The sequence below is a fragment of the Acipenser ruthenus genome, chromosome 55 (genome assembly GCF_902713425.1).
Source record: "Acipenser ruthenus chromosome 55, fAciRut3.2 maternal haplotype, whole genome shotgun sequence".
NCBI lineage: Eukaryota > Metazoa > Chordata > Actinopteri > Acipenseriformes > Acipenseridae > Acipenser > Acipenser ruthenus.
Genome location: NC_081243.1, coordinates 1,602,593 through 1,619,779, shown reverse-complemented (window position 1 = coordinate 1,619,779; position 17,187 = coordinate 1,602,593). Strand labels below are relative to the sequence as shown.

Below are 17,187 nucleotides of genomic sequence, written 5' to 3'. Positions count from 1 at the left end.
CAAATGGAGATTAGATAAAGGGGCATTCAGAACAGAAAATAGGAGGCACTTTTTTTACACAGAGAATTGCGAGGGTCTGGAACCAACTCACCAGTAATGTTGTTGAAGCTGACACCCTGGGATCCTTCAAGAAGCTGCTTGATGAGATTCTGGGATCAATAAGCTGCTAACAACCAAACGAGCAAGATGGGCTGAATGGCCTCCTCTCGTTTGTAAACTTTCTTATGTTCTTATGCACTCAACTGTATTCACTTACCACTTTGCCACAGTGATACAGGAGCCAAAAAAAGGGACATAGTCTTTAAAAAAATAACGACCTCCCTCCCCCATTTCCCACACATGACAGATCCAGAAAAACTGATTGTCTTCCCTGGGGGAGAGACACACAGCCACACTGGCTGCTCAATATGTAGCCGCCTGCCCCAGCCTGAGGGACGCAGAGTGAGCACTCTGCACTGCTTTGGGGGGTTAAGCAAAGTTCAGTTTTACATTTTATTTACCTACGGTCATGGTTATGTTATTTATTAATTTACCATTATTCCATGTGTTAGCTATTCATTTAGAATTTTAACTCTGACTTTATTCCATTTATTTATTGTTTTTATTTATTTTACTTATGTTTGCAATTAACAATTTGACAATAAAGCACATTTGAATTGAGAGAGAGAGAGAGAGAGAGAGAGAGAGAGAGAGAGAGAGAGAGAGAGAGAGAGAGAGAGAGAGAGAGAGAGAGAGAGAGAGAGAGAGAGAGAGAGAGAGAGAGAGAGAGAGAGAGAGAGAGAGAGAGAGAGAGAGAGAGAGAGAGAGAGAAAGAAATACGCCAGATAGCATTCATAGGGTACAAGGAGAACGGAGATTTTCTTTAATAAACCAGAAGGTGGTCAATTACACAAGTGAATGAATGCTGTGCTGAATTTACATTGTATTTAGGCAGATTGATTTGAAACGGTGATTAAACAGTTTGAATACTGTATATTCGGGCTGGATTATGATGGATTAAGGCACTCTTGTTGACCAATCAGTTTACAGGAAATCTCATCCATATTATTATTATTATTATTATTATTATTATTTATTTCTTAGCAGACACCCTTATCCAGGGTGATTTACAGTAGTAAACAAAAATACATTTCAAGAATCACAGTACAAGTATTAATACAATTAAGAGCAAGATAAAATACAATGACTTTGGTTCTAGCAAGTACAAGTGTGACAAAATACGAATCAATATCAGAGCAGATAACAGTGTCAGTGATAGTTACATCAGGATATAATAATTAAACACAAAATACTACCGATTAAATAACACTTGTGACAGATTACAGTACTCTAAAGTACAGGATTAAATGCAGTAAAATAGGGAGCAGATAAGAGCAAGTAAAGCACATTTAAGGAAGAGTGATAAAGTGTCCAGAGGGAAACGAGGAGTTTTACAGGTGCTGTTTGAAGAGGTAAGTCTTGAGGAGGTGCCGGAAGGTGGTCAGGGACTGAGCAGTCCTGACATCTGTAGGAAGGTCATTCCACCACTGCGGGGCGAGGGTGGAGAAGGAGCGGGCTCTGGAGGCAGGGGAGCATAGAGGAGGTAGAGCCAGTCTTCTAGTGCAGGCGGAGCGGAGAGGTCAAGTGGGCGTGTAGGGAGAGATGACGGTTTGGAGGTTGCTGGGTGCAGTCTGGTCAAGGCATCTGTAGGCGAGTACAAGAGTCTTGAACTGGATGCGAGCGGTGATCGGGAGCCAGTGGAGCGAGCGGAGCAATGGAGTTGCGTGGGAGAAGAGAGGCAGAGAGAACACCAGGCGGGCAGCAGAGTTCTGGATGAGCTGGAGCGGACGGGTGGTGGACGCAGGGAGGCCAGCCAGGAGGGAGTTGCAGTAGTCTAGGCGGGAAAGTACCAGGGCCTGGACCAGGAGCTGGGTGGCATAGTTGGTGAGGAAGGGTCGGATTCTTTGTATGTTGCTCAGGAAAAATTGGCAAGTGCGTGCCAGAGTGGAGATGTGCTGGGAATAAGAGAGGCAGGGGTCCAGGGTGACTCAGAGGGTTCTTAGCTGAGGAGGAGGGAGAGAGTGTGGTAGATTCCAGAGGAATTGAGATAGAGAGATCAGAGGAGCGGATATTCTATATAGTAATTTATAATATCATGTTCTGCAACCATAAAATGCTAAACTGAAAAGTGTTTTGGGTGATATTTGAAGTGACTATTAACTAAAACTATTTACTTGGCCCCTAAATTTCTATTAGGCGCCAGATGCCCCTAAGGATTTTGGCAAACTTTGAGCCCTGGTTCTGTTTGTTGATCAGTCATCGCTGGGCTTCTGGGTAGTGAAGTTTTCAAAGCAATCCATTATTTTCTATAGGAGAATAACAGTGTTTTCTTTAAAGGTGCAGTTGCAAAGCAGAATTCCATTCCCAAAATGCCAATTCCATTCCCAATGCCTAATTCCGCAATTCCGTCCGTGATTCCGCGATCGTGGAAAATCAGTAGGCCTACTTAGTCTGAAAAAGGTCTTAAATTTGCTCAGCTGATAGCTGCAGGAACCATAGTATTTCAGCAGTGTGGAGTAGTGGTCAGGGCTCTGGACTCTTGACCGGAAGGTTGTGGGTTCAATCCCAGGTGGAGGACACTGCTGCTGTACCCTTGAGTAAGGTACTTTACCTAGATTGTTCCAGTAAAAACCCAACTGTATAAATGGGCAATTGCATGTAAAAATAATGTGATATCTTCTAACAATTGTAAGTCGCCCTGGATAAGGGTGTCTGCTATGAAATAAATGATAAATCAGTTTGAAAGCCCTGAAATTAAGAACAAAAGTTTGCTGTGTGTCACCTTGTATCGAAACTAATAAATGACACTCCTATCTGTTTATTCCTGCACTGTAGCACCTCTGCACCTGTTCATAATCAGCAGCCACTTTGCCACACAGAGTTAAAAGAATAGGAAAGACGAGTGAGGCTCACAGAATACTTTTATGAGGAAACACACAGAGATTCAGAACAGGTAAATGAATATGGAATAAAAATCAAAAGAAAGAGATATTGGACTCCTTCAGATGGAAGAGATAAATGATTAGATACGTACATAGAAGTAGTTAGAAATGAAATAATAACAGGCTTAAAATGTAGAGGTAAACTTAATTTAACTAAACATGAAGAAGCTCTAAAAAAAAACTAATAGAAGATGATGATAGACCAGCAGATAAAGGTTCTGGAGTGCTAGTAATGAACAAAGTTATTGATCTCAAAGCAGTAGGGACTGAATTGCAAAATATAAATACATATGAAGAAGTACAAACTAATAACATTAATATCTTAATAAAAGAAGTGAGAATTTTAGCGGATAGATTGTATAAAAATGGATTTATATCAAAAGAATTCAAAATGACCTCCTCACTCAAATTCCAAAAACAGGTTTGGTTGGAGGTAACCCAAGAATGCACAAAGATAAACCCCCAATGTGAATGATTGTTAACACAATTGATAACCCAACATACTTTATTACAGAAACAGCTGAGAGGCAGTTGCAGCCACATGTTGAAAGCTTATCTAGCTATGTTCATGATACAACACATTTTCTGCATAGGATTAACAGATATTTTTGTACGTGTTTTGGGCAGATGACAATAGAAAGACAACAATGAATTGTTCTGCTCTGCAATACATACACTCTGATGTTTAACTTTTGAATTACCACAATATCATTATATAGTGATTTTAGCTGCTACAGCTAAATTCTGGAAATCTGGTAACCCTAAGCCGAATCCCTAAAGGAAACTAACAAGGAATGGTCGACTCACCACACATTTCGGTCTCAGCAGCTCAAAGTCTTTCGTTTTCTTGGTTGCTGAGCAGAGAACAGGACCTCATGCGATTGGGTTATATGTGCCCCTGAACACTACCTCGTGGCTTTTTGAAAACTGCTTCTAAGAACAGGAAGTCACTTAACCCCAGCTTGTGTGTTATTTCAGGCAAAAAAAATGTCAGTTATAAATACCATATGGGAGATACTAAAATTTAAGAAGGAATCTATGTATGTTATCTTTATTTTTATATAGCCCCTTTCATAGTGGACCACCATCACAAAGCGCTTTACAGAGGTAGGGCTGTGAACTGTGCATTATATGCAGAGTCACTTCCAATAGGACACTGATTTAACATCTCATCTGCCGGATGGAGCACAAGGAGGTGAAGTGACTTGCTCAGGGTCACACAGTGAGTCAGTGGCAGAGGTGGGACTTGAACCGGTGACCTTATGGTTACAAGACTTGAACCACTGGACCACAGCCTCCAGATTAGATAAAGAGGCATTCAGAATAGAAATCAGGAGGCATATTTTTGCACAGAGAATTGTGTGAGTCTGGAACACTGACACCCTTGTCAAAGCTGACACCCTGGGATCCTTCAAGAAGCTGCTTGATGATATTCTGGAATCAATAAGCTACTAACAACCAAACGAGCAAGATGTGCTGAATGGCCTCCTCTCGTTTGTAAACTTTCTTATGTTCTTATGTTGTTATCTGAATGCTATATAAAGAGTTCAATAGGGTTTTTGTCCCACACATTCACAAGGAGTCCGTTTTTTAGTTTATTTTTTTTTTATTTTGGCATACTCTTAAAGCCTTAAAAACATCCTTCCATAGATACATTGAATAAACTGGAGCAACCTGTCGCTGACAAATGGCAAATTTTTATTTATGTTTTGCTGTAATTTTGACCCAAATAGAAACTTGCAATCTAAATTCTTTTTCAGTTGGGTTTCTTTTTTTTTTTTTGTGGGGGGGTTCTTGATTAGATCTGACCTTCTACAGAGTTTTTTTGTGAAAACTCACCCCAGTTATAACAAAACAGTTGTACGTAATGGACAACACAGTGACATCTATACAGACTTCTGTGTGTGGCCATGAAGAGGGTCAGTCCAGCTCACGTTGACCAGTAGAGGATGCTTGACCTCTTGTGTTAATGTGTTCATTTGAAATGATTAGGGCTGGATGATAATGATATTTTCAATTACCGGACACATTTATCTCGATAACCACCATTTTCTTAAATATTGTTTTCACATAAATTGAGACCTCCTCCCTATTTTTTTTTTGCTTTTTCAAAATAAAGTCATACCAGTGTTCTCTCCCCCAATAGGGAGAGGGGTCTGTGTTTTTCATTTCCCAGTTTAATACATGGCACAACACCCCCATCCCCCTCCACACAGCATCTCTTTATATACAAATTAAGAGGAATAAAACATCTGTTGCAAGATTATTAATGACATTATAAATAATACTTTTCTAACACTATAAATAACAAATACATTTCATATAATACCCCAATAAATCGATTATTGTTCCAACCCTAGGATTGATACTCCAGGTCGTCATAAAGGTCATGAAAACAGGATTGAAATAATTCTGTATCAGGAAAAAAAAAAAACCCTAAAATTGGTTTGATCGCTGATTTGTAACACTTCCTGACATTGCAGCGTCATTGCTGGAGCGCTTCTGTACATTCTCGGGAGAGTCCATCAAATTCTTCAAATAAATGTGATTTATACTTATGAATACATGCTATGCCGTCTCACAAAACAGTCTGTCGTCACCAGCATTGTTACTGGTTGTTACTGTACGTCATACAAAGAAGGAACAGCAGCCCCATTAGCAGCGTTACATGGGGACGTGTTGGGAGCTGTGTATTGGTCATTGTCACTGGCTGGTTTCCACCAGAGGATAGGAAAGGTCAGGAGAAAGGCTGAGAAGGGCTCTGGGGTGCCGGGGAGTCAGAGCTGGCCTCGTCCCCTTCCTCCGAGTCCCAGACCTCGCTGTGCAGGTAATCTGCGAACAAAGCCTTGGCGCGGTGCAACACTCTGTTCAGGTTGTGCTTGCGGACCAGCCTGTCGAAATGCATGGCCAGCTCGTTGTAATCCAGCCCGTTCTTCACGATGTGATCCCTGTGCTCCAGGAGGATGGACAGGCACAGGAAAAGCATGAAGGGGTTCCCTTTGCCAAATTCCTGAGGGGGCGGCAGGGAAACTGGGGGCTGCTTGTCTTCTTTCTGCGTGACGCCCCAAACCTGGCCCTCCGGGGTAGCAGGGGTGCTTGTCTTGTTGGGGAGGGAGGGGGAAGGTAGTCTGTTGGACAGGCAGGGAGAGGATGAAGGGGGGGAGTAAGTGGAGTTACGACGCCCGGTCGGCGCAGATGGGGACTTCCTATTGGGCAGCGAGAAAGATGCAGTGCGCCAGTTGGGTAGGCAGGGAGAGACTGGGCGCTCTCCTCTTTCTCTGTCGCCGCAGAGGCAAGGAGATCCTACCTTCCCATTGGCCAACAAAGGCGAGGCCAGCTTCCCATTGGCCAGCAAAGGGGAGGCTGGCTTCCCATTGGGTAGAGATGGAGAGCCCACCCTTCCACTGGGTGACGTTGTTCTCCTGGAGACGTTGCTGACTGGGAGGGGGTGGGAGGCAGGCGGCTGATTTGGCAGTTTAATGAGAGGTTCTCTCTCCCCTTCTCCCAGCTCTCCCTCGCTTTCCTCAGTGGGGTGTCGGGAGAGGACAGATGGGCTAGGAGTCTGGCTAGTCTCATCCACTGTGCTGTTTAAAACATTTATCAGATTGATCACATTGTCCAGATTCTCCAAGTTTGTTTTTTCCTCAAGGTCAAAACTCTCGTTGCAGGCGCTGTAGTATTTATACTCCCCGAAACTGGATTGTTTTCCTAGGGGTGTCAGTGGCAGGACACTGTGCCCCACCTTTCCCTCTCCCTCTGCTTTGTTCTGTTCTTTTATCAGTAATCCTTCCCCGGTGGATGCTTGCCTTCCTCCCTCTGCTTTCACCGCGAAAGAATCCTCTACGGGCCTCGGTATTCCCCAATCCAGTTCTGCTGATGGATTCTCTTTTAGACTTGGTTTGTGTTCTTCGCTCCCTATGATTCCCGCCCTCTCAGCATCCTCAGAAGGATTTTCTTCAGGATCCCTTCCCCCCTCTCTCACCCCTCGGTTATTCCACCTCAGTCCATCTCTCCCCTCTTTCACTCTTGCTTCTATCTCTATCCTCACCCCACTCTCATTTTCCTCTCTCCCATCCTGGGTGTTGGGTCTCGGTTCGCACCTCCCTTCTCCCCCCCCTTCACCTTGGGTGTTGGGTCTCTCTGTGTGCCTCCTTTCTTTCTCCACTAACTCACTCTCACCCTTTCTTTGTCTTTCCCTCTCCTCTTCATCTTGGTACGGTCTCAGCATCCTCTCCCTACTATCTCCAGTAATCGTCCCCTCTCTCTCCCTCCTACCTTCTTCTCTCTCTCTTGTCTCCATCTCCTCCCTCTCTCCTCCCCCCTCCTCTCTCTCATGCTGGGAGGCTGGTCTCAGCCTAAGCGTCTCTGCTCTCCTTTCCCTCTCACTCTCCTCTCCCTCAACTGGGGTGGTGGGTCTTAACATGACCCTCTCATACCTCTCCCTCTCCTCCCACCTATCGCCATCCCTATCACCCTGGTCAGCAAGTCTAAACAAGTGCTTCTTCCTCCATTCTTCACCACTCTCATCTTTGCCTCTCTCCATCCTCTCCTCGCCTGTGTTCTCCCTCTCATCTCCGTCACTCGTCTCCCCACTTTTCCTCTCCTCTCCTTCACCGTGAGTGGTGGGCCTTTGCATGTGCTTCTCCCTCCTTTCCCTCCTCTCTTCTCTGTCCCCCTCCCCCTGGGGGGTAGAACTTAGCAAGTGCCTCTCCCTCCTCTCCTTTCGTAACTCCCTCCCCTCTCTAAGCCCTTCTCGCTCCTCTCCCTCACCCTGGACAGTGGGCCTAACCATGTGCCTCTCCCTCCTTTCCTCCCCACTCTCCTCCCGCTCCCTCTCGCCCTCCTCCAAGGCAGGCCCCAGCAGCTCCACCTCGGTCTCCGGAGGGTCAGGGGGCAGGGAGCTCCAGGTGACCTCCAGCATCCTCAGGGCGTCCTCAAAGGCGAACTCCCTCTTAAGCTCGAGCAGCAGCCAGCGGTAGCAGAAGAAGAGGTCGTCCGCGCCGCGGGAGACCAGGTAGGCATAGAACTCGGGGTCGGAGTGGCGCAGCAGCAGCTTCAGGTGCTGGAACTTGAGGGACATGAGGCTGCCGTCCGGCCGGAAGTTCCCCTCCAGGCGCTTCATGAGCCCGCAGAAGCAGATGAAGGCGTGGGCCTCGTTATCCATGACAGCCAGGATGGGGGAGGCCAGGTCACTCATACCCTGGCAGTACGAGATCTGAGTGAGAGTGGAGAAGGTGTGAGTGTAAAAGAGAGAGAGAGAGAGAGAGAGAGAGAGAGAGAGAGAGAGAGAGGAGGGGGGGGTTACCCGTATGCATGTGTGTGTATCAGTCACTCGTGGCTGTGTGTGTGTATGTGTCAGTTACCCGGGGTGTGTGTGCGTGCGTCAGTAGTCTGCGTGTGTGTGTGTCAGTTACCTGCGGGTGAGTGATGGCGTAGGTAGTGAGCAGGTCGGTCAGCGCGGTGAGGTGGGGGCTGTCCTCGGACCCTGCGTAGTAAGGGTGCGTGCGGTCAGTTCTCAGCACGTCTTTCAGCACGTTCCCCCGGATGAACTCCAGGTCCTCAGGGCTGGCCCGCTGGCTCCACTGCCCCTTCAGCTGCTCGTACTCCCGCGTCTTCCTCTTCATGTAGTCCATGCGCTCCTGACCCGTCAGACCGTCAGGGTACACGTTCAGCAGGTAGCGCCACACCACCTGGGGAGGGAGGGAGAGAGAGAGAGAGAGAGAGAGAGAGAGAGAGAGAGAGAGAGAGAGAGAGAGAGAGAGAGAGAGAGAGAGAGAGAGAGAGAGCTGGTGAACTCTTTCAACACTGCACATCTCTGCAAAGCTGGGGATCCTGATATTGTCAATAATTAGTTTTGGTTTGAATTATTTATCGTACAAAAAAAAAAAAACAGGAAAACAACATTCATTTATCATGGAGAGAGGGCTCCATGATAAATCCTCAGTCAGTCAGTCAGTCAGTCTCTCCATCGCTGCCTCTCTTCTCTCTCTCAGAACCATGTGAAAGGGGGTACCAACAGTTTCAGTGGACCCTGGCCTGTCTTTGCTTTAATTGTTATATACTTCCGACTATTCTTCTGTCGCGGGGCCCTAGGCTTCAGATATTTGTATCTGTAACAGATATTGCTTTTTTTCCCCCAAATAATGAATACAGACAAATTATTTTGTGTCTATAGAGATAGTCAGAGAACTTGGAAGCAAAGCAGACTGGAACTGGAATATCGCAAGCAGCATCGTGTAAATAAACGTATATTTTAATTTTTATTGAAATTACAGAAACATGAATGTTTTATTATGGATTACCTGTCAAATAATAGGATTTTCAATGAAATATAAACATGTAGCTATGGAGACCAGTAAATTATGCAAATTAGTACCATCGAAAGTTCGAACCTTCCTTCGGTAATGTCAAAATGTTTATTAATTATTCAAACAAAACAACCGAACTATAATTTTGTTCTTTTACTTTCTTATGTTGACTCAGAAATGTCTTCATCTAGACAATGTGGGGAAGCTATAAAAAAGGCCAACAAGATGCTCGGATATATTGTGAGAAGTGTTGAATTTAAATCAAGGGAAGTAATGGTAAAACTTTACAATGCATTAGTAAGACCTCATCTAGAATATTGTGTTCAGTTCTGGTCACCTCGTTACAGAAAGGATATTGCTTCTCTAGAAAGAGTGCAAAGAAGAGCGACCAGAATTATCCCGGGTTTAAAAGGCATGTCGTATGCAGACAGGCTCAAAGAATTGAATCTATTCAGTCTTGAACAAAGAACACTAAGCGGTGATCTGATTCAAGTATTCAAAATTCTAAAAGGTATTGAAAATGTCGACCCAGGGGACTTTTTCGACCTGAAAAAAAGAAACAAGGACCAGGGGTCACAAATGGAGATTAGATAAAGGGGCATTCAGAACCGAAAATAGGAGGCACTTTTTTACACAGAGAATTGTGAAAGTCTGGAACCAAGTCCCCAGTAATGTTGTTGGCAGTAAGGCAGCAGTGTGGAGTAGTGGTTAGGGCTCTGGACTCTTGACTGGAGGGTTGTGGGTTCAATCCCAGGTGGGGACACTGCTGTTGTACCCTTGAGCAAGGTACTTTACCTAGATTGCTCCAGTTAAAACCCAACTGTTTAAATGGGTAATTGTATGTAAAAATAATGTGATATCTTGTAACAATTGTAAGTCGCCCTGGATAAGGGCGTCTGCTAAGAAATAAATAATAATAATAATGAAGCTGACACCCTGGGATCCTTCAAAAAGCTGCTTGATGAGATTCTGAGATCAGTAAGCTACTAACAACCAAACGAGCAAGATGGGCTGAATGGGGCCTCCTCTCGTCTGTAAACTTTCTTATGTTCTCTCTCTACCTTGCGGAGGGAGGGCTCCACACCCCCGTGGTAGATCCTCAGTCTCAGATCCTCCGGTCGGGTCAGCTGACCCTGGTGGTTCAGGTAGCTGTGGAACTCTGCGTCGCTCAGTGGTGGCTTGAAGGGCTTCGCATCCTCCCCATAGGACCAGCTGAGAGCCTGCTGCACTCGCGACAGGGTCCTGCCAACCTGGGGAGAGACAAGGAGACGGAGAGACAGGGAGATCATTGGACCAGTTGAAAGCCTGCTGCACCTTTGTCCCAGGATTAAGCACTAACACAAAGACACAGACACTGACATACAGACTCACAGACACTGAGAGTCACACACAGACACAGGCAGAGCCATACAGACAGACACACACTCACTGAGAGACACAGACACAGGCAGACAGACACACACACACACACACAGTCATACAGACAGAGACACACACACTGACACAGACAGGCATAGAGACAGAGATACAAGCACACAGACAGACACTGACCTGGGAGAGAAGGGACTGTGTGAAGGGCAGAGCAGCAGCAGCCAGAGACTTCCTCTCTCCTGGCAGGAGGTCAGTACCTATCACATCCTTCGGGCTGATGATATCCCAGTCCTCCAGCAGGGGGCCTACGAGCATGAGAGAGAGGGAGAGGAGGGAGAGGGAGAGGGAGGAGCAGACGGAGCAGGATAGTTACTGCCTCCCTCATGTATCACACACCAGTAAAATTAATTCTCACTGTTACAGTCAGTGCCAGGGCTAGAAACTCATTCACTCACACTTCAGGATTCAATGCATTTTTCACTTTGATTAAGTTCGGAAAGCTGGCTCAGGTGTGTCTTATTAAACTCATAGTAAAATCAGGGATGGATCAAAGTGCTCTGCAACGGCAGTTTTATTTCCTTTCCTGCTATACACTACTAGGAACTGCCCTTGGTGGTACCCTAGTGACAACTCACTGTAATTGCAATTATAAATCTGTATAAAATAATGTGGCAATTCATCGTGGGCTTCAACTGCAAATCTCTGTGCTCTCTACAAGCTATGGCCAAATGTTTTGCTTCATGAAGTCAAATGAAGCCTGCTGATTAATGTTACGTTAACATATTGAATTACATACCGCTTTGTAGTTTTCCATATACTTTAATGAAAAAAAACTGTAAAAAATTGAAAAATGTGACGTTTTTAATTCTAACATGAAATAGGTACTCCTAGGTAAATAGGCTTCCGGTAGAATTTTGCGATATCATTTTGTAGTTTCTTTGATTACATGATGTTAAATAAAATATCTAAATTATGTTCATATAGTTTTTTTTTGTTTGTTTTTTTTTGGGGGGGGGAGGATTTTTCAACTATATCTCAATCCTAAAATTCAAGGTGATGCTAAACTTTTGGCCATAGCTGTACTGTCTCGGTTCAGGCACAGCGGGCTCCTGCAGGGAAGCAGGCTGAGACTCACTGTCCTCGGCTGGCTTGATGTCGATCTTCAGCTGCAGGTAGGGTTTGGAGGCACTGAGGAAGGCTGCATCCAGGTCCCAGTCCGACAGCAGAGAGAGGTACAGCTCCACACCCTGCCTGTCCCGGGACAGGTAGCTGATCCCAAAACTCCTCTTCCTGGAAAGAAAGGAGGAAGGAAGGAAGGAAGGAAGGAAGGAAGGAAGGAAGGAAGGAAGGAAGGAAGAGAGGAAGTAGGGCCAAAACCGTCCTGGAAGTACAGAAGAACTCTCCCTTCTCCTCCCTAGTATTGCAGAACCCTCCCCTAATCTCTCTACTGCTCTTCTCAATCCTTTACCTCCCTCTCCCACTCCCCATGCCTTCTCTCTTTCCCCTCACTCTCCTCTCCTTGCTCTAACCTCCCTCCTCACTTATTCCCTCCCCCCCTCCTCTTTCTCCTTACTCATTGAGGTCGAAGGCTCTGATCAGGATGTGCTGCAGGACGTCCAGTGAAGTGATCTGTGGGTCCACTGCAAAGGAGCGCAACTCTGGCTGCTGGAACCCATCACACTTCTGAAGACAAAGACTCAAGAGTGTCAATACATGGAAGCCATGGAGAGTGGGCTGTCTGTGTGTGTGTGTGTGTGTGTGTGTGTGTATGTGTGTGTGTATGAAGACACAACTTTGTACATGGTATAGCGTTACAGGACAGCGAACGTCTGTGTATGCGGGTAACACCGACAACAGACCGAGACTGAAAACCATTTACAGACCACCTGTACTGAAACCCCCCCCCACACACATATTCACCGTCCTAAACTCTACAATATGCTACTTTATTGTGAGTAGTATTGATACACAAGTTAAAATCCAGCTGTATTTGTTTTTTTTAATCATTACCAACCTTTTTTTTATTCCATCGTCAATTTCACTTAAAAGAGGGATGAGAATACCATTACGTGGATAAGACTGATGGATCTGATTTTGAATTCACTGACGTGGCTACTGACAAGCTGGTTATTGTTCGTTTCTATTTTGCACAAGCACCTCCTGCCTGCTGACAAACAGGGAGATGCAGCCTGCTTTCTTTTACTTATTCCAAAATACTTGCATGTTTTCATAAAATACAATGCTATATATGGCCAGTGATTATACATTGGCCTATACACACACACACACACACAAATGTTATTTTTTAAATATGAAATATAATTTTCCACTTCATTAAAATACTTTTCAACCCTGACGTTAAAGGCTGCAGCCAGTACATTTTCAAATGCTTTTAGTCACTCCAAAATATATATATTTGCGTGACTCTTAGGCGTGTCATTAGTTAGTGTGTGTACTTAAGGGGCTGAAATACTTAATATATACGTGTATATAGTATAGCCAACACTGTTAGTATGAAAGCAACTAACATTAACAAAAGCACCTATGAAATACCGATAATAATAATAATAATAATAATAATAATAATAATAATAATAATAATAATAATAATATAGATAGATAGATAGATAGATAGATAGATAGATTCTATAGGATACAAAACGCTAACACTCGATGCTAATTTTTAAAAGACGCATTGTTTATTTACAGTACTGCATTGGTTGATACCGTCGAGATGGTAAAATGGATTTAAATGAAAAGAGTACTACATTAAAATCGATTAATTTGCGGCCAGTTAATGCTGTCATAACTGTAAATAGATATTTGAAAGCGTTTGAATCAAACAAAACGTGCAGAATGTTTAACTGCAGCGATGAACCGTAAAAGATAAAGAATAATGACACAGGACCAAGCGAGACATGAGGACAGTGAATAATTAATTGGGGTAATGATTAAACGCGTATTTTCGAGCTGTCATTGTCATAAAGGAATATCATACAAAAATATTAATGCATACAATTAATTCTTACCTTGACTCTCACACGAACCACTTCCCTGACCTCCTCAGCCGCCATTTCGCTGAGGAGTCGCCGTGAAGCACCTAATCTTTGTAATTGTTTCGTGTCGGTATTATTTCGGTTTCTTTTACTTTGATTTCCAGACGCTTTGTTGTTGTTTTACAGCGGTCTCCCTCACCATCATTTCTCCAGGATCTGACGTAACCAGCATTACATCATCCAGGAAACGGCTGAGTGGTCCAGAGAGCCGTCACCGTGCGGTTCTGCATTAATTAAAAGGGCAACGCGCGGGACCCTTAAAGCGGCAACGATTTTTAAAATATTGTAAAAAAAAAAAAAAATTAATAACAGAATGAGATTTGGCAGTGCGTAGAAAACTATTTTTCCAGCCCTCGTAAGGACTGGTTTATTAATGAAAAAAGGGGGGTGTTTATAAGTTCACCTGAGGAAATAAGTTTGACTTGGCAAAAAGTACACTAAGGATGTTGCTTTGGGCCCTAGTGAGGTGAAAAAACAGCTGGAGGCTGACATTATAGAGCTAGTTACAGCTATAGAGTCCCAACATAAGCCAGCAAATTCATCCAGCAAATTGAATAACTTAAATTAAAAATGAATATGTTGCAATATTTGTTGGACCTGAGGCTGCAGGGGGCGCTGGTGCGCTCACAAGTCGAACACATAAATAACATCGATGCCCCCTCACAGTACTTCTTCATCCTGGAGAAGAGGACTGCAGAGCGCAGGCTGTCTCACAGGATAGGGAGGCACAGCTACTCTTCCAGCGGCTCCTGCAGCTCCCTGAGGGGGACGAGAGGGCCCTCAGCCGTCCCGTCACACTAAAAGAACATGGGGGGAGGGGGGGGCGTCAGGGATGTCCCCTGTCGGGCATGCTTTACTCTCTGGCAATCAAACCCATAGTTCACAGACTGTGGTTGCTACTGACAGGAGTGGTGCTACCCCATTGCACCATGGAATCAGTGAGTGTGACTGTGATGACATCACTGTCTTCATTACAGGACAGCAGGATGTGTAGAACCTGCACCTTGTAGGAGGCTGTGGTTGGTCCAGTGGTTAAAGAAAAGGGCTTGTAACCAGGAGGTCCCCGGTTCAAATCCCACCTCAGCCACTGACTCATTGTGTGACCCTGAGCAAGTCACTTAACCTCCTTGTGCTCCGTCTTTCGGGTGAGACGTAGTTGTAAGTGACTCTGCAGCTGATGCATAGTTCACACACCCTAGTCTCGGTAAGTTAATAATAATAAAAGACTTTTGAGAGAGCATCCTCGACCAGGATCAATTGGGCACCACTCTGCTGGGCAGCTGGCAGGGACAGGGCCCCCATGTAATGCCAGGTGGACTTCAGTGGCAGCATGGGGCAGTGTCTAGACACAGATAGAACAGCATTCCTGATGAATTGGGAGGGGGTGTGGAGCAGGTGAAGAGGTGGCACTGGTTACTCCCACAGCTCTCCTATAGAGGTAGAGCTTTGATCATTAATAATCTGGTAGCCTCCATGTTGTGGCACTGTATGGCCTGTGTGAAGCCACCCGCCTCGCTGCTCAGGGAGTTACAGAGTATTGGTGCGGTTCTTTTGGGACGGGCTGCACTGGCTCCGGCAGGACGTCCTGTAACTGCCTTGGAAGGAGTGGGGGGGCAGGGCAGGGCCTGATTGATCTGGCCAGCAGAGTGGCAGTTTTCTGGCTGCAGACCCTGCAGAAGTTACTGTACTCCAGAGAGCCGGTGAGTTGGAGGCCCTGGGCCTTTGCTTTTTTGAGACGAGTGGGGGGACTGGGGTATGACAAACACATGTCCCTTCTGGACATTGCAAAACTGGACCTCTCCCAGCTCCCAGTTCTACAGTGGCTCAGTACGTGCCTGGAGCCTGTTTAAGGTGGAGCGGGCTGTGGAGGCGGACAGGGTGTACTGGTGCTTGGAGGAACCCCTGGTTAATAAATTCAGCCCTGAGACTGGAGGTGCTGGACTCGCCTAGCTTCTAAGAGCAGGAGTGACCAAACTGAGGTGAGGGTTGGCTGCAGCAGACCTGAGAACGTGGCGACTCGGCTGGGCCTGCGCTCGGTGAGAGTGGTGGGGATATTTTTGGATCAGTTTCGCTCAGCACTGTCAGCCCAAGTTGTGCGTCAACCATACGGGGTGCTGTGCTTCACTGACTCAGAGCAACCCTTTCCCTCGTTGATGGTCACTCTCACTTTAGATACTCAGCACAGACCAGGGGCATTGCTGGACCGGGCTAGGCTCAACAGTTTCTCCTTCTCTGTGGCTGAGAAGAGAAGCCTGGATGTGGTGGGTGTGTCCTTACCACCACCCCCACTGTTATTAACGCTATCCCTGTATTCAGTATAAACAATAATTCACATTTCAAGGATCCCAAAGCACTTCACACACCAAAAAATAAATAAACGATCAAACCATAAAACTGTTTAATACAGAATTTGATCAAACAGAAATTTAAAAACCCGATAAAAAAAATGTGGTTTTAATTGAAAATCGAGCTTGTAGAAATAGAACAAATAAGAGTCTAAAATGAAAATGTAATACAAATTGGAATATAAAAACCAAAAGAAAATGCAATTTTGATAGCAAAATAGGAAAATAAGTTTCTAAGGACATCGTCTCAACCCATATGCATCACACCTATTGTAGGTGATGTCTCAACATGCAAACCAACGCTGTGTGTTTTTTTTCTGTAATTTTAGATTTAAAAAATTTGAACAAATTTAAAACAGGCTGCATAAAAGACAACTAACATAAACCATCCTGTCAGTAACATCTACCCATCATCGCCACAGCTGTGCATTCAAAACCTGAGCTGCAGTACCAGTGAGATGAAAAAATGGATGGCAAGAATAATATAGAATAAGAACTAGTGACCAAATGTTTGATCACAATTGGGCAACTGGTTCTCTAGATATATCTGAAAATATAAGTGCGACACACAGATATACACACCCCTACATGCCCAGTATCTGATTCCCTATTGTTAATACCATGTTTCATAACAATGGAGAAAGTGGTTGTACGGATATATGCATACATTACAATACAACCAATCACTTGCAATCATTGCTTTTTCAAATTTATTTGTATTCATTTAAAATGTGTTGAAAATATCAGCTCAATAGGGCACGCCAGTAAAATGTTTCTGGATTAAAAAAACAATAATAAAGAAATATAATTGAAGATAATCCCACTGTTCCAATCAAACAGACTGATTACAGAACATTGCAATGCATCTTATTTTGCCCTGAGTGTCGTTTTATGCACACAGTTACTGTCTGATAAATTCATGGATTACAGTGTTAACTACAGCTGTGGCCAAAGGTTTTACATCACCTAGAATTTTAGGATTGAGGCAAAAAATAAATCTATATAAATATAATTTAGATCTTTTATTTACCATCATGTAATCAAAGAAACTACACAATGCTAAATCGCAAGAAGTCTAGTAACACACAGGTACAGTATTGATACGAAAATGTTACGTATATTGAAA

General features: G+C 44.5%; 1 protein-coding gene across 1 annotated transcript; it reads right to left on the bottom strand.

The window, feature by feature from the left end:
• Positions 1-4,741: 4,741 nt before the first annotated feature.
• Positions 4,742-13,931, bottom strand: LOC117401780 (TBC1 domain family member 25-like). Its single transcript, XM_034002623.3, has 7 exons — positions 13,690-13,931; positions 12,234-12,343; positions 11,796-11,950; positions 10,841-10,965; positions 10,351-10,539; positions 8,396-8,671; positions 4,742-8,196 (listed from the first exon to the last, which is right to left on the bottom strand). The coding sequence occupies exons 1-7, from the start codon at positions 13,732-13,734 to the stop codon at positions 5,719-5,721; spliced, it is 3,378 nt and encodes a 1,125-aa protein (XP_033858514.3). The 5' UTR covers positions 13,735-13,931; the 3' UTR covers positions 4,742-5,718.
• Positions 13,932-17,187: the final 3,256 nt, after the last annotated feature.